The 25638-nt window shown below is 40.8% G+C and overlaps 1 protein-coding gene across 1 annotated transcript; it reads left to right on the forward strand.

Annotated features, from left to right (window-relative positions):
* The first annotated feature begins 1658 nt into the window (after nucleotides 1–1658).
* On the forward strand, nucleotides 1659–25638 carry LOC125899374 (tetraspanin-7-like). Its single transcript, XM_049593631.1, has 8 exons — nucleotides 1659–1837; nucleotides 15105–15293; nucleotides 15594–15668; nucleotides 15770–15865; nucleotides 17017–17172; nucleotides 17385–17468; nucleotides 18968–19053; nucleotides 21493–25638. The coding sequence occupies exons 1-7, from the start codon at nucleotides 1772–1774 to the stop codon at nucleotides 19034–19036; spliced, it is 735 nt and encodes a 244-aa protein (XP_049449588.1). The 5' UTR covers nucleotides 1659–1771; the 3' UTR covers nucleotides 19037–19053; nucleotides 21493–25638.

Genomic DNA, 25638 nt, shown 5'->3' on the forward strand with positions numbered 1-25638 from the left:
TGGTGCAAATAGGGGGAGGCATGTCAAAATTTTTTTTAAGCGCTGAGGAGGGACTAATGTTTTTATTTTGTCTGAGGGGAGAGGCATACAAATTTAAGTGGTTGTATTTTGTATTTATTTTACCACTGACTTTTAAACAAAACATGCCTTCCAAACCTGCCTGACACATGCCGCGTTTTTGCGCAATGTAGCTGTTTTGTAGCAATGTAGACGCGTGGCAGGTGCACTCAAATGCCAGAGCGACGCCGTCACGGTGCGCACGCATTCCCAAGCCCATTTTTTTGGGTGTGACAGCTGCGCTGAGATAAACAGAGTTCAGCTTTTAGAACGCAGCAGTGCATGACACGTCATGTGACGAGGACCAACCAAAGCAGCCAACAGATATCTTTACCTTCTTCTGTAAATATGCAGTGTGATAAATACAGATAAGTTGATCATGTTAGTGCAGGGCTACCCAGAGCTTTACATCTGTCCCACAGACGATAGGCCTACACACTTATAAACACCTCAGACACAACCTGCTGCTGTGCTCTTGAGAGCTGGTACAAACAGGGCGCAAAAGTAGCACCCAGTGCCGGACCTCGGGTTTTCCAGTCAATTAGAGACACGACGTGTGAACAGCCCCGAAATGCTCGGAGTAGGTTCTGCACAGAGCTAACTAACAAGTATACATCCTGTTTTAGGTCCTGTTTATACGACAACGATTTCACCCGTTAACTTTAGTTGCGTTTTGGCTGATCGTTTACACAACAGCAGCGTTTTGGGTGCCTATAAAAGGCAACGTTTTGAAAACGGGTTCCAGAGTGCAATTTTTTGGAAACTGCACCATCTTCATTGTCATGTAAACTTGCAATATGCAGTTACTCTGAAGACGGAGACTTTTCACACATGCGCATTACGGTTTCAGTAACTAGACACGTGCGAGAAAAGTCAACCATCACAACAATGGCGGACTCCCGAGCTCTTTGTGCTGCTCACCCTAATTTATCAACACTTCTCCTGCAAAGTGTAGATTCACTGTAGCAACTCCACCTCGCCGTCCGTCTGTCCAGACTAACGTTCATGCGGTTGCTATTTTGTTTGTGTATACATCACTGATCTGTAGAAGGAAGCGCACCGCCAACTACTGGCCTGGCATGTATACTACAGCGTTTTTGGTCATTTTTGCACATTGGTGTGCACAGGTGATTGTTATCAAAACATTGTAGTCTGAATGTGGGACTTTTTTCATAATAAAAATTAGAAACAATTCCGTTTTCAGGAGATCATTTTTGTGTGAACATGGCCTAAGTTTATAAAATCTAATAACTAATTTAGTCACACCACAGCCACGCCCCTCCTCTGATAAGTTAAGAACAGTCCCTTAGTTAGGTTCCATCACTACACTTGAACAATGTAATATAATTTAAAATACAGTAACACCTGTCAATTAAAAGTAGTGCAGTAAAAAGTACAATATTTCCCTTAGAATGTAGAGTAGAAGAAGTAGGCTACCTCAAATTGTACCTTTGCATAAATGCGCTTTTTCGCTATTTTCATCTTTATTCTGCTTATGGGAAATGAAATAATGGTCATATTACTGATCTGTCTCCAGAGTTATCGATGCATTAAATAGCTGATACTCTGTGCTGATAGTGTATCTGCGGGCTGGTGTGATGCGTGTCTCCAGTGACGCTGTGTGGCTGCATCAGCGCATGGTTGCAACGCGACAGTTCGCAGAGCCGTTTTTTCCTCCCGTTATTATCACAGTGGGTCTAACGTACGCGCCACAATGGAGACCAAACCGGTCATCACCTGCCTGAAAACCCTCCTCATCGTCTACTCCTTTGTCTTCTGGGTACGTAACCTTTCCGTATCTTTTTTTGAACATAACATAATCCACCATGATGTGGGTTTTTTTTTGTTGTGCGTGATGAAGGGGTGGATAGTGGCATCATCCTCATCATCATCATCGACGGAATCATGCTGTTGTTTGATTATACGGCTAAATGAAAATCATTTGCTCAACTCAAGCGTTTAAAATGTGGATTTTATCGCCCTGTGTTATGTAACTTGTGTTCAGGTTGCACGTATTTGGGCTGCCGGGCGGTCGGCGGTGTGTGAACATGGCACACATAGCATCATGGTTGTTGTCAGTTAGCGATGAAGAGGATGTTAACATCACCGCAACGATTTAACTCCGTCTGATGGAACCGACGTTAAGGGCCTTGTCTGTTTGATAAGGCCCGTTCAAAGCCCGTTTTCTCACCAAATAATGTGCATTTCGGGGCCGTTGATTATAGACTATAGATTCTACTATAGATTCTTAAAGGGACTCTGCACCCACACAGCCTCTACTACCTTACAGATACAATATAACCCCCTGTAAACCTATTGATTCCTTATTGAAAATGCTTTAAAGTGCCTTAAACTGAGTGTCCACTGAAACAGAAACATTCAGCAATGATAGAAGAAGTACAGATATTTTAATTTAGTAAAGATAGCAGTACCACAGTGTAAAAATACACCTTCAATCCTGCTTTCAAATCTTACTTGAGTAAAAGTACAGTATTATCAGCAAAAGTGTCTAAAGTATAACTGCCCCAATGACTGCAAATTATATTTGATGGCTATTATTGATGCCTTAAGCAGCATTTTTATGGTAATCTATAACAAAGCATGGCATATTATAAATTGATTATATGTTATGTATGTAAAACTTAGGTCTGCAGAGTAACTACACGTCAGATAAACGTAGTGGAGTAACAAATAACATTTCAACTTGCAATGCCCGGGGGCCACATTTGATAAATGACAGGAGGCCAGTGGCTGTTCGTAGCCCGCATATGTATGCAGGGGTGTTTCTTGGATTTGAGGACATTCAGGACTTAGTCCAGATCTCTGTCAGGGGGTCCTGGGATCCTCCCATGGTGCTTGTCATCATAAACATGCTCTATTTTTTCATGCTTTATATGGCACCTTATATTAGAATTAGGGATGCACAGTTAATTGACATATTATTGGAGTCGCAAAATGGCAAAATGCAATATCCAAATCACAGCAGCTGCAACATACTGTTATAAATGAAGCACTGTGGTGCTACACAGGTCCCCTGGCCTACGACTCATATTCCAGATGTAAGGATACATGCTTGGTTGATACAGATCCCAGCAAAAACCCTATCACCATCATTTTCTGTTTTGCTTTTGTGAAGATGCAATGCAAAAATGACCACTCCCATTAAAACTGGGAGTCATATTACAATCGCACTATAATTGTGTAGCCTTAATGAAAAGTACAAAAAAATCCCCAGTGTGAATCAAGTTATTTTTACTGTTGAGTATCACTTCCCTTCATCTACTCCCTTCAGTGGCGCAGGAAACATTTACTTAAGTAAAAGTACTAATATCACACTGTAGGAATAAAAGTCCTGCACTCAAAAATCTACTTGAGGACAAGTCTTTGTATCAAAATATTCTTAAAAATAAAGGTATTTATTAGGCAGAACGGCCCATTTTCAAAGATTCAGACACTGGTTTGTAATTATTGATGCATCTATGTGTGAGTATCACTTAGATAAGCTAAACTAAGCTAAGCTAAGATAAGATAAGATAAGATAAGATAGTATTTATTCCGATTAAAATTGCTGCGCAGCATTTGCAATACAAAGTTAGAGAAGTGAAGCTACAAAGAGTGCAGTTCTTAAGGACTAAAATAACAGCAGAAAAAGCAAATGCAGTCTATAGCCAATATAAAATACAATATATAGCAAAGACAGAAACTATCGCTGTACTACCACTGTAAATACTAGTACAGCTGATCTTGAGAGTCCTATAGTTGTTTGTTGACACAATTTTAAGGCTGTAGTCTGTGGTGTGTAGCATTATATCAACAGTAGGGCTGCAAGTAACAATTATTTTAAATGATCAATTAATCTGCTAAAAGATTTTTTTGTTTAGATTAGAAAACAGTTAAAAAATGGCCGTCACAATCTTCTGAAAGTCAAAGTCTAAAGATAGTATGTTTACTATAATGAAAGACAAGGTAAGGAAGCAGATCGTCACACTGGAGGAGCTGGATTCCTAAAATTGTGGCAGTTTTGTTCGATGAATGACCTAAATGATAATCAAAATAGCTGCCCACAAAGAAGAAATGAGAGATACTCGCAAGCTCCCAGTAATTTGCTTTTTCCACATTCAAACATCCACATGAACAAAAAGCAGGCAGCATTTTCTGAAGGATCTTGCAAATGTCAGTGTGTGGACTGCCTCTCCTTTCCCTTTGTGTGCTGTTTTTGTCCTGCACCTGCACCCAGCTGGGGCTGGAACGTGTGCAATGTCCACCTTCTCTGCGGGATACTTTGTCCTCCACATTTACATACCGAGCAAAAACACATTAGACACACCCTCCAATATCATGCAAAACACCGCACCACAAAAGCCTCAAATTATACCAGAGAGTTGAATCAATACCTCTGGAGGTTTGTTTTTTTTAACCAAGGTCTTAAGCTGCAAAGCCTAGCTCTGATTTGAAATTCATAAAAATGCTGTGTTCACAATGCAAAGCAAGCAGTATGTAACAACATTTGAAGAATAGATTCTGCTTACATTCCCACTGTAATTAAGGCTCTTTATAGTAAACGTCTGCAGGATGTGAGCCAGCAGATCACTTCAGAGAGAATCTCTCAAACCAAATAAATTTGCTTCCAATTTTGGGACAATTTCCTTTGAGATTAATTTGAGAAATGAAATAGTATTTTATCCTGGAGTGGTTTGGATATGCCTGCGTCTACCTTTTGAGTATCTGCCAAGTCTTCAAGTATGATACAGCATCTATGCAAGCAACAATATGAATCTCTTTTGACCATAACTCTGCATTATAGGCCATTTTCTGATAGCAGCCACAGAAAGCCAAGGTAGAATTATCTAATAAGGACACATGGAAGAGATTTATCTGTCCATAATGTGTTCAGAAACTGAAGAGGACTTTCCCTGCTTCCTGATATTGCAGAAGAAAGTCCTGAAAGAAACAGACTACGTTTACATGCACAAAATATTCTAGTTTTTGCCCTTATTGCGGTAAAGGCAATATTCCTACTAAGCTGTTTATATGGCTAATGAAAGTGAACATTCCTCTAATATTTCTTTATCCATGCAGCCATGTACACTCTGATTAATGTGCCCTAACGTTACGTTATTATGTCCCACTTGTCATTTTGCTTCTTTTGCACTGATTTGTTCGACTGTGCAAACATAGCCCTCCTCTTTCATTCTTTCAACCCCCTTCTTGAAAAGGTTGTCGTTCATGATGTTGTCGTTAATAATGTCTATCATGATGTTCTAAAAGGTGTGTTTGGGCTTTTCATTTGGGCATTCATCTCTGTTCTACAACCTTGCAAACTGTTGGCTAGTTGGTTTTGTGTACAGTGTATCCATGACAATGCATAGAGCTGACCGTAAACAGGCAAGAGGCCATGTGTTGCAAACTGCGTAAAAAGCCGCAATTGACCCTTCACTAAGTCCGCCCCTGGACGCAGATTGGCCAATCATAACGTAGCATCAGGCCGGCCCAGACCATGGTCCGACAACAACACAGCTGTGCTCCATAGACTTAATGCAGTCGCCTCAGATTTGCTTCATTTTCAGGCTGGTTTTGTGGATTTGGAGCTAAATGTTGTGCCTGGGGCACGTCGTGTATTAATGATACTCGTTACCTGGAGAAGTTGGAAAAAGATATACGTTTCTTCCCTGTTCCAAAACCAAAATCAGACCCTGAAATGTGTAGGGTTAGCTAGCTAGCTACTGAAGATATAGCCTACTGAATGTATACACATGCTGCTTTTGCTTTGTAACAGTGAAAAAAAGACCGACCCTGCTGTACAGGAACCAGTGAAGGGAAGCAGGGAAACTTTGCTGATATTCAACCAGCTCTGTGTCATCACAGTGTGCACAGATGAATGGTGTTTGACTTCACCCAGAGATCCCTATTCGTCCGGTGGTGGAGGCCTGAGTGGTGGCAGCAAACACTGTTCATCTGCACACACTGCGATGCCACACAGCTGGTTCAATATCAGCAAAGTTTCCCTTTATATTCATTGTGTTCTGTGGCGATCAGCAGTGATGTGGTGGTTCACTTTTACACTGTGATCTGTAGCCTATAGTTCGGCTTTAGCTTCTAACTATCTTTGTCTTTTTAACCTGTTGTTGCTGCTGAGTCAGTTTGACATCCTGGATATATCCTTCAAACACAGACTGTAGACCCCTCTGTCTGCTTCTCTCTGGAATCACTCTTTCATTTCTCCAAAAATACGATAATATTTCTTCAGGGAGTGCAGTTAGTTACAGTGTGGGCTCCATGTTTACTCTGACAGCTTGTTGGACCATCACAAAGGGGCGGGGCTGAGCGAAAGGTCAATTGAGATGCATATTCTGAATGTACTATACATGTCCAAAGAATGCTTCTAAAACGTGACTAATTCTGGTGTTGTATCGAAGTGTGTTCCCCTGTTGAATAGTGTGTCCCCCATCTGTTAATGTGTAGTTCCCCCTTCAGTGGTTAGGGTTAGGGCTAAGGGTTTTGGTTAGGTTAAGGTAGGGGGAAACACGTAGGCTATTCATGGGGAACAGTTTTCGACACAACATATGTGGCGTATCCCATGTCTTCATCAGAAAATGCTTCAACTGGAAAAAGGCCTACTGCAGGACATCCAAATGGAATATGTTGTTTACATGACTCAGATCCAGAATGTTGTCATATTGTGAGTAATAGTGGAACATTAGTGTGCATGTAAACCAAGTCACAGAAGCTGAAAGCAGCCTCTAAGTTCTGCACTCACGAGGGCTTATAAAGCAGGGCTGTGCTGTGTATCTCTCTGCATTGCAGACACGTGTCTGTGTCACTGATATGAACTTTTATATTTAGTCAGGATTGGAGTGTCTCTTTGCGCTCCCTTACATCCATAGCATCAGGTTTCAGACGTCTAAAGTGCATGGGTGTCTCACAGCTTGGTGGCTCCCTTCAGCCCCGAGGGCTGAAGCAATGGAGAGGCTCACTGGCAGCAGGAGAGCTGCCCTCAATGTCGGGCCGAGGTTTCTCTGTCATCAGCTTGTCGCGGTGAATAACGTCTTAAGTGTGAATCGCTACGTTGCCATACTTTACACGCAGGGCGCTTAAAAGCAGAGCAGGTGGTAGAGTCCATGTGGTGTCCTCGCCAGCATATTTTGTCATCGCACCTTCTGTTGCTTTATTAGGCCCGGCAAGGAGGAGGAGGAGGAGGAGGAGGGGAGAGGGGCGACCTGTTTTAAACTCTGTGCTGTAACCAGGGTGGCTGGCCTGGCATTGAATTTCAAACAAAACATGCAGAGAGGAGAGGGGGGTGTTCTGCTCTGGAGAGGAGGAGAGAGGGGTCTGAAGCTGTTTGGGATTCAGCAGCACACAGGAAGTGTAGATGACTTGCCCCTGCTCCTTGGACTTAATTTCCTCGTTGGCTGTAAAATGAACACTTTAGCAGTGACAAGACGATCCTGTATTTGTATGCGACGGCAGCTCTTAGGGGGGCGAGACATTTTGTTACTGATGATGTAGGCCATAAACAGTGAGTACATGATCATTGAGAGGACCGTTCTCCGAAATGAGTCTGCTCCGGCTGTTAGAATCTCTGTTAATAGAAACAGTAGATGATGTTACCAACCAATCAAATCACCAGCCTGCAGGCCTTCAGGTCAGCCGGGGAGTGGCTGAAGTGAAGGGGTCCTTTACATCTGAGCAGACAGATTAGTCAATCAACAGAAAATGAATCTGCATCTGTTTTGAAAATGTAATGATTGTGAGTTATCTTGTAAGCAAAAATGCCAGACATTTGCCAGACAATGTCTACTTTTATTTAAAAGTAGACATACCTTGGTGATGTTTCTAAGATGGAAAGGTTATGTTTTCATCACCTTGTTCTTGTGGGACTTCAAGCTTAGATCTGAATTTAGGATCACACCAATACTTTTAACTTCAGATTTAATCCAGGGCCAACAAGCAGGATTTCAATTTTGTCTTCATTTAACTGCGAGACATTTTTGCTCATGGATCCATTTATTTATTGCCAAAAGACTAATAGCAATGGAGTTTATGGCTGCAGCATTGTTTGGTTCAACAGACATGTACAGTTTCGTGTCATCTGCGTAACTATTGAAACAAACATTGTGCTCTCTAATGATGTCACCAAGAGGCAACATGTACAGTGAGAATAAAAGTGGACAAAGGCAGCTCCCTTGTGCAACATGTCATTAAAAGTAAACTGAATATCTTTGGGTTTTGGACTGTTACTCAATTGAAACACGACATTTGAAGCAGCCCAGTTGCCAGAAGAAAATGTTGGCATTGTAAGTTTCTACAAACCACCAATAGGTAACATTTAAACTGTTATACATATAATATATTTTGTTAAGTGACATAGAGCTGACTGTCATCAGGAATTGCAGTGGATGATGGGTGGCATTACACCTAGGCCAGACGTTTGCCAAGTTGCAGACAACTGTTTAAGACTAACAAACAACTGAATTGGTTGCTATTTGGGGCTGACACATAGAGACAGACAACCATATATGCTCACATTCGCACCTACGGGTAATTTACGGTCACCAATTAACCAAGCCTGGACTGTGGGAGGAAGCCGGAGTACTCGGAGAAAACCCACGCCGACACAGGGAGAACATGCAAACTCTGCACAGGAGGGGCTTCCCCACCCCCGGGCTCAAACCAGGAACCCTCTTACTGTGAGGCAACATGCAAACGGATTGGGTTGTTCAAAGATGTTACACTGGGCTGTGGGAAATTCTTTATCAAATTTCAAAATTTTCAGACATTTTATACACAAAACAATTGATCGATTAATTGAGGAAACAGTCAGTAGAGTAATTGACAATGAAAATAATTATTTGCAGGCCTTTTTTGCATTACATTAATTTAGACTTTAGTTCAAAATACGTACCACACCACGATTATAGACTCATCTACCATCACAGATTTTGACGTGCCATTTAAATACCTCAGTATCTATCAATTTAATATCTTTACATGCTAGTGGTTCACAACCTTTTTGGCTTTTGGCCTTTCAAAACGAAACTTTGTATACTTGCATTCCTTTGTCACAGATTATACAATCATGTCTATGTATGGTGGACTGTTCAATTAAACTTTAAAACTGTGTGACTTAATATTTTTTAGTGGCCTAAAGATGTTAGATGATCCAATAATTCACAAGTAAAAAGCAAACAGAAAAAAGTCAGAAAAATATGCATCATTTTGTGGAGCAGAAATGAGTTTTCCTGCTTTCCTACGCTGTTAATCATCTTGTGCGACTGCTCTTGGAGCTCCAACTCCCAGCTTGAAACCACTATATAAAACCACAGTGGGCAATGTTGCAAATCAATGAGAAAAACTGGTTTATGGCGGTATTGGATTTTTGCATCAATTTGATGCAGTACCTTTATTTGTCAGGTATTTAATTTGCTGCATTAGCCATAAACAAACATTACTGTCTTTATTTGTTATCCAAAAACAGATGGTCAATAAAAAGGCAACCTTGTCACATTTTATGTATTAGTATTTAGGAATCTAAACTTACATATAATGTACTGAGAAAAGGTATTTTATCCATGTTTCTCCCTCCTAGTCTGAAGCAACTTACAGGAAGAGAAGGAGGTGCAGCATGGGCCACAGGTTGGGCCACTGAAAGGCTCAAGTTTGATTCATATTCCCATGTAAAACCTACCTCGGCATGGGACTACATATCTAGTACTTAGCTTTATACTAACTTGTAATGCTTGAATAAAAAACAGATGATTTGTCAAAAAATCACGAGGACAACAGGTCTGAGTTAAGTAGAATAAAGTATAAAGACAAGTCAACCCTAAATGTGATGTCCTTAGATGAGGCCACAGGGTCTCAGGAGGTTATAACATGAAACACTCGTAGAGTAGACCCCACAGAGAATTATATCCACCTCTGCAGCTTCTCTCAGCTCTACGGAGCCCTAAAATCACATCTGCTTAGCACCAAGTTAGCAACTAGCTGGCCAAATGTTTCCGTCAGGAGTTGGTTGAGACCAAAACAGAGCTAAAAGATGCACGACTCCAAGCTAATGCTGATCATGCTGTTTGTTGCAAGATGTGTACATAGCGATTTTTTTTTTTGCTAATACATTTGCCGTATCAACTTTGTAGTAATATCAGAATTGTAATATGTGTTATTACAGTTATCACCACCTTGTTATTAGGTGATATGTCAGCCTTGACTTTACAGCTGCCCAGAAGTGGCCAAAAAATAGCATACAAACCTGTGGAGCTCATACATAGAGAACACTGTGTGGGGACTCACCAGTTAAGTATTTATTAGTCCACGTCTTAATTTTTCTTTTATTGACCACAGGCATTCACAGTGAAGCTGCGTCCACATCTTCGGATAAAGACAGTCCATTACTCCCATTTTCAGAGGGAGAAATGGACTGTCCTCCAGACCTCAGAGAAAAAGTCATCTTTTCCATTATAAAGATCTCCTTGATTATGTCCTTCCATTGTTCAAGGCTTGGAGGCTCAGATTTGTACCAGTTCTTTGTAATTGCTTTCTTACTGGCGATGAACAATATGTTACATGAATACTTTTTTTTATTAAAATAAAGGGCCTTGCCATCAATAGGTATTTAATATCCCAAAATCTTTTTGAAAATTAAACATATTTTTCTCCTAAATATTTGAATCTTTGGACACGTCCAAAAAACTGTGGGAGTGATTGGCATTCATGTGTCCACACTGTCTCCAACACTGCTGTTGTGACTGGGACAGGTTGCCCTTCATTTGGTGTTTTTAAAGAGAAAATCTTTCAGTAAATAGCACAACAACAGCAACTGCACAAGTGCGAGAGTTTTTACACGACCGAACAAACACAAGACTCACCATTTTATAAATTAAGTCAAGATATTTTTTTGTTACATCAACAGATAGTTGACCAGCTTTCACTGACCAGTGCTCTGCAAATACCTGAAAATAAACACTATCAGTAAATCAGTACCAAACAGTCTCACTACCTGAGCATTTATACATGTGATGGTTTATATGATACATGAAAATCAAGACCTTAAGACATTGCATCCCATTTGAAACCAGAGTACTAGTATGCCTATAGAAAATATCTTCCATGCACAGAGTAGCTACAGCACAAGAGGGAACAACAGGACGATGAGTCAGATGAGGAGATTACAAAAACACTAAACAGACAACTCTTGAGACGATTTTAAATAGAAAGTCTCCCGGCTTTGAGTTCTCACTATGTGGTTCAGCGCCATCAAATGTTGTGCCTCTGAGGATTTATCTAACTCGCATCCAACTGCCCACGGGTCGTCAATAACACCCATTTTTTTTACAGGTCCCGCTTGTGTAATAGAAACCACAGCTACATGTTTAAGTCACAAACACAAAGAGATAAATACATCAGCAATATTGTTGGAAACCAACAACGATTCTGATGATCAATCAGATATTTAGTGGTTTTATTTGGTTGTGAACTGTTGATGGAACAATGGGCAGATTATGAAAAAATGGGACTCCACCATCTCTCCTACACAGGAGCAAGACAAATATTTTGTGGTGGTTTTGCCTCTCTTTTTGTTGTTGTTGTTGTTGTTTTGTGTTTGTCTGTAGTTGTTATGCACCTTTTTGTGGTTTTGTGTCTCTGAAGTATTTTGTGTCTTTTTTTGGTCAGTTTTTTTTGTTCTATAATCAGTTTGTGTCTCGTTGGGGTTGTTTTCTGTCTCTTTGTAGCCATTTTGTGTCCCTTTATGATCGTTTTGTTACCATTTTGTGTCTTTTTGTGGTTGTTTTGTCTCTATGGTCGTTTTGTGTCTCTTTGTGGTTGTTTTCTGTTATTTTGTAGCCATTTTGTGTCTCTTTGTGGTCGTTTTGTAGCTGTTGTGTGTCTCTTTGTGGTTGTTTTGTGTTGTTTGTAGCCATTTTGTGTCTCTTTGTGGTAATTTTTTGTGTCTGTGGTAGCTTTGTGAGTTTTTGTGGTCGTTTTGTAAGCATTTTGTGTCTCTTTGTGGTCATTTTGTGTGTCTTTGTGATTGCTTTGTGTCTTTGTGTTGTTTGGTAGCCATTTTGTGTCTCTTTGTGGTTGTTTTGTGTTGTTTGGTAGCCATTTGTGTCTCTTTGTGGTCATTTTTTGTTTCTTTGTGGTCACTTTGTGTGTTTCTGTGGTCATTTTGTGTCTCTTTGTGTCTCCTTTGTGTTGTTTTGGAGCCATTTTGTGTCTCTTTGTGGTTCTTTTGTGTTGTTTTGGAGCCATTTTGTGTCTCTTTGTGGTCATTATGTGTTGTTTTGGAGCCACTTTGTGTCTCTAAGTGGTAATTTTGTGTCTCTTTATGGTCGTCATGTTTTTCTTTGTGGTCGATTTTGCCTGTTTTTGCAGTCTCTTGTGTCTCTTTGTAGCTCCTTTGCATTTCTTTGTGATCCTCTGTGTCTCTTTGTGGTAAATTTAAGTGTCTTCCTGGTTGTTAATTTGAGTGACATTTTGCTAATGAAGGCTAAGGGGACCCCTGACACTTTTGGCTCCTGGGTCTGTACCTGGTGGGCCTGTTCAGTAATCCATCTATTAGTGGAATTAAGAATAAAAGCAATTTCATGGGCATTTTTGGCGATTTTCCAAAAAATTACAGTCCAAATGACTGATTGTTATTGAAATAAATAATCATGAGTTGCAGCCCTAAACCACTGTATCTGTAATTTCAAACCGTAGTTTTAGCTTGAGCTTCCTGTGTGTTTTTCTCTCCCTATAATCCTTCTCATCTCACCCTCAGCTGAAACTCATCATCTGTGTGGACTGATATGGAAATTCATGTGTGGATGTTTGCATGAGACACAATCGGCCATTTTACACAGTAGCGAGTTGTAGATATTCTCAAACCACTTTAACTGTGTTTAACTGCATGGTCGAACTGCGACCAAATCTAAAGCAATGCAGCAGTTAAAGGACAGACTGGTGATTCATCGTAATGAAAAACCTTTGCCCGATCATTAGGTACACACCCTGCTAATGGGGCAAAGTGTAAATGTTGTTAACACAGTCATTAACTCGTAGACACTTGTTTAAGCTATGGTCAGGGAGGGAGACCGGGTATGGTTGCAACCCTTTTTTCCTCAGGACCTATATCTCGCTTATTTCTTGTGCTAAAGCACTCAAATTGCACAAAGTACCCTTATTTTCTACTACAAATAGCAGTGTTTCCAACTTCCCCAACTATATCACTGAATTTCTGAACTGATGTCAAGTACAAGGATTCCCATCGCTACAACTTGCTCCACTACTCAGGAAATTTCTAACACGACTGTTACTGTAGGGCTGCCCCCAACTAACAATTTTCATTAGTCATTTTGTCGCCTGCATGTTTACAATATTAATTTTTAAATGATATATTTATGGCAGGGCAACACAATGGTTTGAGTTGAAGGTGTGAGAAAGAATAGTATCAGTAACATTGTTAACACTGTGCTACATTACAGAGAAATACAAAATCGTACTAATGAACCTTCATTAATATAGGCCTATATTTTATCTACAAGTGCACGTCACACACTGAGTGAGCCGCCTGTTAATGACGCTGTGGGCTAATGGGCATGTAGCTACTTCCATGTTTCAGATGATACGTCATGTTTGTAGTCGACCAATGAAGATGAGTTTACATATCACCTTGGGTTCGTCTTTCACCTTCTCAAAATGATCCCACACTTTGGATTTCCTGCCCGACATGTTATTAACTAGCCTGTGGAATAACCGCAGGTACCAGCCCTGGGAATTAACCTGACTCCTGTCTGACTGCTGAGCGTGGACACTTCCTGTGTCTGTCCTTTCAAATTAAATTCCCACATGGTCCAGTCATATAGGTTTTGATTTATTTTGACAAGGTGCAGCTCCTAATAGAGTTTCACATTTGTTTGCTTTGTTTTTTCTGTGACTACACGACCAATGAATTCTTGCGGACTAATGACCTTTCTGATCGACTCACGTTTGGTCGACTATTGGGTGCGAATCAACATATAGACTGGTCGGAGATACTTTCATGCCTAAAAATCAGTGTTTTGGCTGTAAAATCTGCAAACTTCTTCATGAAGTTACAAAATTTCACATTCAAGGTCAGGAAGAAAGTGTATTTCATTACTCAAAGGTCATCCTGTCTTGGTGAACGTGGTCACTACCATCCCGTTGCTACAACCGTACCCAGTCTCCCCTACACAAAGAAATATTTTTGTGTTGTTGTTGATTACTTCTGTATTATTTTCATTTTTACGTAACATGACATTTAGCCTCAGAACATTGTTGACTAACTGCTAAGAGGGAACTTTAATTCAAAGAGCAAAGCTGATGGAGTCATTGCTGTTTCACTCATGTTGGCTCATTTTCTGCTGAGAGCTGAGAGCGTCCTTCTTTGTCAGTTCTCGAGGTTTCAGGGTGCACAGAGACATTTTGTACAGACTGCTCCCTCTCTAGTCAGAGGGCCTGGCAGCAGGACGGCGAACAGCCTCCTCTCGGAAAGGAAGGAGGCCGGGATGATGAGTTGGCCCTCGCTCGAGTCAGATCATCAGCAGCCGTTCCACACCCCGCTCTCTTTCCATTGCCAGTAAGACATACCCAGCTGAGACACACGCCGCTTCAGCTGCCTCGTACAACACCCTCTTTTATCCGCAGCCTTCATTTGAAATGCTAAGATAGGCGCAACAGGAGGAAGCGTCTCGCCTCGGATCAAAGAGCTTCTTTGATATGTCCCCTTTCTTTTCCTCTCTTTCTTTCTCTGTGTGCGTGTGTGTATGTGTGTGTGTGCAGGCATATTCATAAAGCAGGTGATTGCTATCCCGCACAGCGGATAAATTTGTGTCTTCTGTCTGCCGTCTCCTCCTCCTTACTCTAATTGCTCTGCTTTTTTGTTCCACCTTGATCCTCGTTCTCCTCCTCCCCTTCGCCACGGCTGCTAAAACACAGCTATTGTAATCTCGCAGAAGTGCGGAGATAAAGGGCCCGTTCCCTGCTTTCATTCTGTTTCCTGTGCTCTCTCTTGTTACATCCCCATCTCTCCAACCCCCGCCCTCTAGATAACAGGAGCCATCCTGCTGGCAGTGGGAGTATGGGGGAAGTTGATGCTGGGCCCGTATATCTCTCTGATAGCCGACAACTCCACCAATGCCCCGTACGTCCTCATCGGCACTGGGACTGTCATCATCGTGTTCGGCCTGTTTGGATGCTTCGCCACTTGCAGAGGGAGCCCATGGATGCTGAAGCTGGTGAGACGCTGTCGGAGGAAGGGTGGGGTGTAATGTTGCAGGGAGAGATGCTAGTTAATTAGCCTCAGGTCACATGATAAAGAGAATAATGGTTGACCTCTATCCTGTGGAGAGGGATCAGAAATCCAATAGATGCTGCAGGGCACTTTGTTCAGTTAATGGTGGTCAAGTGTGTGTGTGTGTGTGTGTGTGTGTGTGTGTGTGTGTGTGTGTGTGAGCATAGGCAAATGAAACACTAAAGCAGACGGTTTTCATGCAAACTATGCAAATCTCCCCCTTCCTTCTCCTCTCTCTCTGCAGTATGCCATGTTCCTGTCACTCGTCTTCCTCGCTGAGTTAGTTGCTGGGATCTCTGGATTTGTGTTTCGTCATGAGGTCAGCATGCAGCACACCGTGTAACAATATTTAAAGTCTCACACTAAAGCTGTGTGATGTACTCTTATGCTGAAAACAATCATGTGTTTGCATGCATGCAGATAAAGGGAACCTTTCGCAGGACGTACACCGACGCAGTCCTGAACTACAATGCTGAGGATGAAGCGAGCCGTGCCGTTGATAACCTGCAGCACAGGGTAAGTCCTGTATGAAATCATGGAGGTGAAACAGGCAATAAATTCAGCAGCAGCAAACCGAAGCACAACCCTGAACGCTAAAGAATAGCAGTTCTATCTTTTTCCCATGAAAACCAAACACAAAAATGAATTTATGCTTCTAACAGGTGTTGTCTGTGTAGCCAAAGCCTTATTTAGCTTATTTTCCTCTGCCATATTTTCCAAAAAAAAGTTTTTTTCTGAGTCATCAAATATAATCATTTTACCTTATTAATCTGATTTTACTGAGGTGGAAATCACCTGCTCCCCCCTCTCACTCCTCATGGATCCAAAACTTTGTTTCACTTTATTAAAGCTGAAAAAACTGGGTTTACTATGAGTAGTTTTCTGAGCAAATTAAATAATATATGGCGACACATGCCGTGGGGTTTGTGTTTGCTGCAGATCCAGAATCACTGCTTTAATTGACATTTTAATGTGCCTTTTTTGGGTTTGCAATGTGAAGTTTATTTTTCTTTTTGTCATTATGTGAACTTCGTATTTGTCTTTGATTATAATTGGGTTACCAATTATTACTATTAATTATTATAAAATGTTGGGGAAAAAATCATTAGGAACAGCCTTAGTTTTGTTTTTATTTTATTTTATTTTTGTTTATACTTATTTTTTTATTTGTCATTTATTTTTTATTTATTTTTTATCGTTTTTATTTATTCTCATTTATTTCATTTTTATTTGTCATTTATTTTTTTATTGTTTTTTATTTATTTTTATTATTTATTCTCATTTATTTGTGTGTCCTTTGTCATTGCATTACTTATGTATTTAATCTTTGTTCTGTGTACTTTTTCAATTTTTTCTTGATATATGTTATACTTGACTTTATAGTGAAATTTGAAAAGTAACTTGACATTTGTGTGGGGAAAATCTGATAAACAAATGTAAGAAAAAAAAAAGTCACCACATTATGTACTAATCTGCGGCTGAAAATAGTCCCAATAAGAAGGGGTTTGGTGCAACAAACAAGGAAATCGTAAACTATTCAGAGCCAAGCCGACACGTTGTTTGTTTTGGTCTTGGATTTGTTGAAATGAGAAAAATAGGAAATAACAGCAGCCTGATCTTTTAATCCTCAGCTGCTTCATGCTCTCTCCTTTTCTGTGCATTTCTAGCTGCGTTGCTGTGGAGTGTATAACTACACTAGTTGGTTCGGCAGTGTGTATTACCCATCCAACGGTATTCCTGCCAGCTGCTGCTTCAACGCCTCCGACTGCAACCCAGACGACCTCCGCAATACAACTCTAGCCCCGAGCAAGGTCTACCACCAGGTCAGTATGTTGTATGTTGTGCCAGGTACTTTATGTACTTTATAAATGCCTGCATTTACTTCTGCCAGGCCCTCATTCACTTTTTCAAATCGTCTTCCTTTTCCATACACTAATAACCTCAGATAGTCTCCCAGATATCCATCTTACCCCTAATTTGCGCATATAACACGTCCCTGTTTCCTCTGCAAACTAACCTGCCCCCTGTGTTGCAGGGCTGCTACGAGCTGGTCACTTCATTCATGGAGACCAACATGGCCATTATCGCAGGAGTGACGTTTGGGATCGCCTTCTCACAGGTAAGAGGTGATGATGTGCAAATAAAAGGTGGCACTTGTCATGTTTTAGCATTTTAGAGTTTAGCACTAAAGGATATATTTTGAACAAACCAGAGTTGGTGATTCTGTTGTCCTATTTTTATAACACTAACAGCTGTGTTTTGACTGCTATTTAAATTTACAGACATTTACAACAAATTACACTCACCGGCCACTTTATTGGCTACACCTGTATAACTTCTTGTTAATGCAATCAGCCAATCATCTGGCAGGAACTCAGTGCATTTAGGCATGTAGACATGGTCACGACGACCTGCTGAAGTTCAAACTGAGCATCAGAATGAGGAAGAAAGGTGATTTAAGTGATTGTGAACGTGGCATGATTGTTGGTGCCAGACGTACTGGTCAGTCAGAAACTGCTGATCTACTAGGATTTTCACACACAACCATCTCTAGGGTTTACAGAGGATGGTCCCAGAAAGAGGAAATATCCAGTGAGCAGCAGTTCTCTGGGTGAAAATACCATCTCTGAAGCAACAACACGTCCAACCTTGAAGCAGATGGGCTACAGCAGCAGAAGACCACACCAGGTGCCACTCCTGTCAGCTAACAACAGGAAACTGAGGCTACAGTTCACACAGGCTCACCAAAACTGGACAATAGAAGATTGGAAAAACGTTGCCTGGTCTGATGAGTCTGGATTTCTGCTGCAACATTCAGATGGTAGGGTCAGAATTTGGTGTAAACAACATGAAAGCATGGATCCATCCTGCCTTGTATCAATGGTTCAGGCTGCTGGTGGTGGTGTAATGGTGTGGGGGAGATTTTCTTGGCACACTTTGGGCCCCTTAGTACCAACTGAGCATGGTTTAAACACCGCAGCCTACCTGAGTATTGTTGCTGACTGTGTCCATCCCTTTATGACCACAGTGTACCCATCTTCTGATGGCTACTTCCAGCAGGATAACGCACCATGTCACAAAGCTCAAATCATCTCAAACTGGTTTCTTGAACATGACAATGAGTTCACTGTACTCCAGTGGCCTCCACAGTCACCAGATCTCAGTCCAATAGAGCACCTTTGGGATGTGTTGGAACGGGGGATTCTCATCATGGATGTGCAGCCGACAAATCTGCAGCAACTGTGTGATGCTATCATGTCAATATGGACCTAAATCCCTGAGGAATGTTTCCAGCACCTTGTTGAATCTATGCCACCAAGAATTAAGGCAGGTCTGAAGGCAAAGGGGTCCAACCTGGTACTAGCATGGTGTACCTAATAAAGTGGCTGGTTAGTGTATGTTTTGACAGAATTCAAAGGCTCTTTTTCTTCTTCTTGTTCTTCTAATCAAACCCAGTGCAGAGGGAGAATGGAGATACTAGTAGCACTTTAATTATCACGACATAAATGTGTAGGTTTCACAGGAAGTGATGTCTTGACTTTGAGAAAACGTTAATCTGAATATTTTTGACCCCCCAAACATGAAACAAACGAAAGCCCTTCTCTGTCTGTCCTCCAGCTGATTGGCATGTTGCTGGCCTGCTGTCTGTCCAGGATCATCACAGCCAATCAGTACGAGATGGTTTAGCTGATGTGACGTGGCAGGTGAGAGACACACAATTACCACACACATTCAGAATTAATGCTGCCATCATCAAGATTTTAATGTTGACTATGAATAAAATTACTACTGTAATTTACCAACTACTCAGCTCCAGAGTGTTGTAGCCTCTCTCAGTGTTTTGGATTTACAGCCCACAACTTAACTGTTTAGCAGAAAAAAAAACTCCACGTCTTTTTGCCAGTATGGTCAAAAACATGGATTTATCGGTACATATCAATTCTGAATATTTGTGATTTCAATGCTAATTTTCTGCTGTACAGATACACTGGTACCAGCTGCGCTTTCTTTCTCTCTCACAGCAGGTAAAGTTAGTGACTAGCTGGAGAACATAATAAAGCATTTAGCAGCTTAATGTCCCAGTGAAGTGAAAGTTAAAGCGTCTTTAGTTTCTGTTCTGTGAGATATTTCCCAGTGAAACAGAATATTTGATCAGTGTACAATTACAAGGCAAAGCAAGGCAGCTTTATTTGTATAGCGCATTTCATACACCAGGGTAATTCAGTGTGCTTTACAGAGCAATAAAATATAAAACACAATAAAGGATACAGATTTGCAATAAAAGCATGAAGAGAAAAAAAACATATAAAAGGTGAAATTAATTACTAAATGATTTACAAAAAAACCCAAAATCATTAAAAATAGCAAAGTGCAGACAAGAGGTGCAAAGATGAAAGGATTATTTAAATGATTTAAAATTAAGTCTAAAAATAAGTTTGCAGTCATTGCAGGGTGGAGTAAGCAGGAAGGACTGTTTTTAGCTTTGACTTCAAAGTGTTCAGAGTCGGGTCTGTCTAACATCATCTGTAGGTTATTCCAGGTTTGTGCTGCATGATAACAAAACGCTGTTCACCATGTTTTATTCCAACTCTTGGGATGATCAGTAGGCCAGCCCCAGATGTCCTCATGGTCGTAGAATGGTCATATGTCACAAGCATGTCAGAGGGATTTAAATCAAATCCTTCACATTTTATTGGACTCTTAAAAGTGGGCAGGCTTAGAGTTTAGCGCAACATAGAGCTACGGTGGACTGCTCCACACACACCTCCCTCATTGTTAGATCAGGAGGAAGAGAAAGGAGAGATGAGCGATGGAATGAATTGGATTAATAAATGAATGAATTAGACCTCAGTCACATTGTTTTGGAAATGAAAACAAAGGTTTGATCGTTGAAAAGTGGCGTGTCATAACAATGAGGCCCCGACAGTGTAACAATGACAGGACAGAAGTATCTGTCAGGGGGAGAAAGAGATGAAGCCTGTCGTATCCTCCATGTAATGTTTGCGCAAAAGCAGTCCACTGTGAAATGTCTTGAGCATAATCTAGAGCTGTTGCAAAGACAGTGGAGTGAATAAATTTCAGTCTGTGGACCGTAACCATGATGTTATCAGGAAACAGAGACAGACTGATGTAGCGTGCTGTTGCTAGCTAGCTAACGTAGGGTGCTTTCACACCTGCCCTGTTTGGTTCGGTTCAATCAAACTCAAGTTCGTTTTCTCCCTAACTGCGGTTCGTTTGGGCAGGTGTGAACACAGCAATCACACTCAGGTGTGCACCAAAACAACCAGACCGAGACCTTCTTGAAGAGGTGGTCTCAGTCTGGTTACAAACAAACTCTGGTGTGGTTCGTTTGTGGTGAGAACGTGTTCCGCCCTGGATCTGAACCAACTGCAGTCACATGACACATTGTTTGGGTTAAACATGAGCATGTTACAGTCCTGGAGGATTATTAATGTGCACCTCCTCCTGTACTGCCTTAATATACACATTCAGCACATCCAATGCATCAAAACATTGTTTTCTAGTTGGAGCCGCGCCTCATGGAAATTCTGACCAATCAGGAGCAGCTTTCTCACACAAGGCATTTGATCTGGTCCGCTTGTAAATGCTGCTGCGAGAACACGAACCAGCTCGAGGCAGTTATACAACTTCGTAACCAAGGTAGTCCCTGATTAGAACCAACACAAGACAACTCTAGGTCTGCAAGCACCCTCAATCTTACTGCTGTGCAACTAAAAGTACTAGCACGCCTCATATTTTATTTTACGAGAAGAAAACATGATGGGTTTAAAGATATGAATATAAAGAAACTGATATTTTGAGCATATTTTGTTAAATATCTGCACATGTCCAGTAATGAGATCTGAAAGGCTTAAACCGGCAGACTTTAAGAGCCAAATATTTCTCCTAAGAGTTGGTGAAGACCAAAACAGAGCTACAAGGAAAGCCAGCGATGGATTTATATTCGTTAGGTGGCCAGAAACAAGACAAATACAAATAGGCAACTCTTTGGTAATATTTTCACCATAATAACTTTATATGGTTGTCGTTCGTCAGTGTTGTGTTTAAAGTTTGTTCTACTGCCCCCAAGTGGCCAAAAAACACAAGTAACTCTTCTTTCTCTGTGTTTTTTTTCTCTTTAGGGAGATGAAGAGAAGAAGAAACAAAGAGCCTTGACACATGACGAGTAAATTCCCAAAACACTATCACATGCCTGAATTGGAATTTACCTCCCTCCGTCTCTCTGCCTGTGATCTTAATGTAATATCTTAATGTATCTTACTGTAAAGCACCATTCCACGACTCACTGCTGTTGCATCAAAGCGTTCTATACCACACATCCCACCGCTGCTTGATGTAGAAGTTGCTCATTGGCACATATCTCGGATCAGTACAGCCTGCACGGAGCAGGTAGACCAGAGTTGTCAGTGGTGTTGGTCTCAGATAGGTGATTGGGTGAAACTTAGCTTCTCAGTTGGCTGCAGCATGCTCCACTGACCGTCATCAGAAGACCACTGCACACCTTTGTACAGAATGACATTACTAAAGCTTGAAAGTAATACTTTATTAGATAGGTTTAGTTTTGCATTTGACTTTGCTATTGCTCACCATTGTATATTCCTATGGTTGTGATATTTTGTGAGCTGATAATGTGAGCTGGAGACTGAAGAGGATGTTTTAAGTTTCTAGGAAAAACGAGGAAGCTAACAAAGGAGAGAAAAGTTTTATTTTTACCTGTAGATGAGGCACTATATTTTTTTGACCCAATCATTTGCCTCGATAGCAGATTATGAGATAAATTAGATGTTAAAATTGTAATTTACTTTACTGTCAAACTCTCTGAGTAACTTAAAATAGTGCTAAAATAAGTGCCCTAATTTAACTAAATCAATCTTTGTGGGGAAAGAAATCTATTCATCAAGCAAAACAGATAAGGTCAGTTGTGGAGCAAATCTGTTACAGTGTTGGCTGAAGGCCGGGTCACACCAGATGTTACAGTATTTCTAGCAAGTTCAGTTTATACAGAAGATGGAGGTTTAACATCATCTCCTGTCTCATAACTGTCTGCATGCCCATTTTGTGAAGCAGTTTATGCTCCGTGAGAGGAGGGAAAATAAAAACAGATGATGCAACACTGCTAATATAGTACAATAGTTTCCTTAGTGTTGGCACTGTCGTGCCACTGTTGTTTCCCTAAAGCTCAGTCCTGGTAATATACTCGTTAAGATGTCTTGTTATTGGTCCCAAATTTGCTCGTCAAAGCTCAGCAAAGTTGAACTCAATGCAGATTTACTAAATGGGCTTTCACATCAGGGACCCAGGCCTGGGTACAGATCAGTCGTTCCTAACATGAAAATGCCCTTTGTGTAGTTTTCATTGAAATGATTTGATCTCACCACAAAATCTAGTTTTACATCCTGGTGTGACCCACGCATTTAAGGCTCTCAATTACACTCAGTTATCTTTAAAGGAGCTCTGTATGTTATTTAGAGCTTTAATAAAGCAGCAAACAACTACTTGTTAAGATGAAGGAGTAATGGCACCCTAAGAAGAGAATGAGGTCACTCTGCCTTTGTGTGTGTTGTAACCTGAGCTTCTCTGTCGTTTGTTGTGGTGGACGGTCCGATGATGTGAGTCTCTGCACTCCGCTTATACGGTGGTTACCACTGATAACAGAATAACGTCGTCAGTAAAGTATAGTGCCGCGGCTGTGGTTCCCCCCATGATAACACTTTTACACTGCCTGTTTAAGGTGGGAATGTCCCGCTGTTATTTCTCCTCGCCATTCTGTATCGAAAGAATGGGGGGACAGAGTTGTCTCACTATTAAGCCAGCTGCAGAGGTAGTAACGGCGCCAAATCAATATCTGTGTGAAAGGCCGGCAGGGCGGGGCAGGTGTGACGTTCTGACAATGTATTATGTGTGCGACCCACCACTGAAAGATTTAGGACGCAGCTAGCAGCAGTTAGCAGCTAACTCAAAGAAGAGGAACAGAAACTAAAAATTAGAAAGACAGTGAGGTCCTGGAGCTCCTTTCCCTCCAAGCAGAGGACGAAATCAGCTGCCACATAACAGGGACGCTAATTGATTGTTACCGCCATGTTATGCCATTCTTAATTTTGAAAAAGCGCTGCTGGACGGATATGTTATGTGTCACACAAGAGGCTGACGCTGTTGTGTTACATGCCAGCACACTATCTGGAGCAGCATTATGCCGGCATTGTTTGTTTCTGTGTAAAAAAAATCAAAGTAGGCACAATGAAGGGTCTTTGTTGCGGTTCTATCGCAGAATCTCTTTGTGAAAAGGGCTACAGTTAGCTCTGTCAGCACTGTTGCTATTTTTAGTACTGCTTGTGCTAACTGCTAGCTGCTGGCTGAACCACCTCCATCTTGAGAACCATGTGTAGACCTCTGTATCATAGATATGCTCGGAATATCGTATAGAGCTCCTTTAAGGTTCGTATTCTACTAACAATGTAGATATTATGAGGTGTCGTCAAAAGGGAAAAGTGGTTATAGCTGTTTTGGATGAAAAACACTGAGAGGGATGAGATATTGTAATCATACAAACAGGGACAGCAGTTTCTGTCCAGAGGCATTTATAGTGTTAACGCCTGTTTGTCACATGAAAAGTGACGGATTCTGTAGTGGGAATATGCTCCTGAGACCTGAACTTTTGTTTGGTATACATTTTTAATTTCTTCGAGCTATTTGGAAACAGTAGGACCTGATAAGTATAAAAAAGTAGATATTGTCAACGATGATAAAGTCTAAATGTCCTCAAACAAGATGATAATAAAGTCCCAATGTCATCAAAGGAGTACTTCCTAATTACTAATTACTGTTGCTAAAATTGGTCAAATTTGTTGCCATATTAAACTACAAACATTATTAATCATAAATATTGGCTGCAGACTGACTTGGCAGAAATGGCTTCCATCTTGTTTTTACATGAAATGGTGTATTGTGTTCTTGCTACTACCAGATGGCACAAGAAAGTGTCCACGGTCTAAGTTAAGAAGAATGAAGTATAAGGTCAAGTAAACCCAAAATGTGATGTCCTAATATGAGGACACAGGGTCTCAGGAGGTTATTAAAGAAGTGAGATTGAGAGACAAGGTTAAATCCTGCCAACTTTGACACACCTCCACACACACCTGGGCAATCTGTGTAAAATCTGCTGCTTGCTAACCTAAAGGCACTTAATTTTAAGCATACTGACACTTAAGTCATGTTTCAGTGCTTGTCTTTCTGGTTTATGTAAAAGAAATTGACTAAAGTCTGAAATGTCAGGGCTTATCTTCAAAGAGCAACTTAGCACCAGCTGAAAATATTGTTTTTTCTGGCCTCTGATGGTTAAAGTTCTCACCTTGTTGCAGTGTATGTATGATGTAGAGGTTTTCAACCAGAAGTGTTTCAGTGAAACAAAGATTTTCAGCCTGTTTGTTGATATCAAATCATATCAGTTGTTTTCTCCTGGTGGACTATAACGCCAGCTGTGTTAAAGTGAGAAAAGTCGCCGTTTGAGACGCAAAAGGACTGCAACAGTTTTCAGCTAGTATTTACAGTATCCTATGTAGTGCATCAACACGCCATCATCATCATCATCATCCTCATCATCACCTGTAGATATTTATTGGAAATGTAATTTATATGATGTAATGTTTCTCATACTAATAAGCTAATCATATAAATGTCGTGTCACAGTTTTGATTCCGCACTTTGTGCTGTTAACTTGTATTTGTTTGATAGTTTATAGGAAACTCGCACTGGAAAAATAATTGTGGCCAATGTTTCGTTGAGAGTAACGTGTTTCAATTTAGCTGTATATTTATTATGGTTTGGTTGGCATTAAGTTTACACTTTCACCAAGTGATTTTCTATCTCTCTTTCAGTATGTGTGTGAGTGCCTGTGTGGTTTAGTTTCTTTACTTGACCGTCTCCTTAACCTTGAGTGAGAATGTGTGCGAGTGTAAGCGAGAGAGCGTCTAGATTTTGTGCACCCTGTTGTATCCAACTTTGGTCAGTATTTGGTTGTGGCTTTTCAGACCTTATTGCTTTTAAAGCTGTACATTTATTTGGTGAATGTATGTTTTTTCCAACACTCTGATACTTCTTGTTTTATTTTTCCTTCCCCAAACTGATATCGTCCTGTAAATACTAAATTGTAATACCATCCTGCTTACACATGGGGTCACCAGACACTCAAAAAGAATTGCACCATGCTGTCTACTATTGACTAAAGTCACCATCAGTGGTCTTATTATCAATAAATATACAGAATAACA

This window comes from Epinephelus fuscoguttatus, linkage group LG13, assembly GCF_011397635.1.
Source record: "Epinephelus fuscoguttatus linkage group LG13, E.fuscoguttatus.final_Chr_v1".
Classification (NCBI taxonomy): Eukaryota; Metazoa; Chordata; class Actinopteri; order Perciformes; family Serranidae; genus Epinephelus; species Epinephelus fuscoguttatus.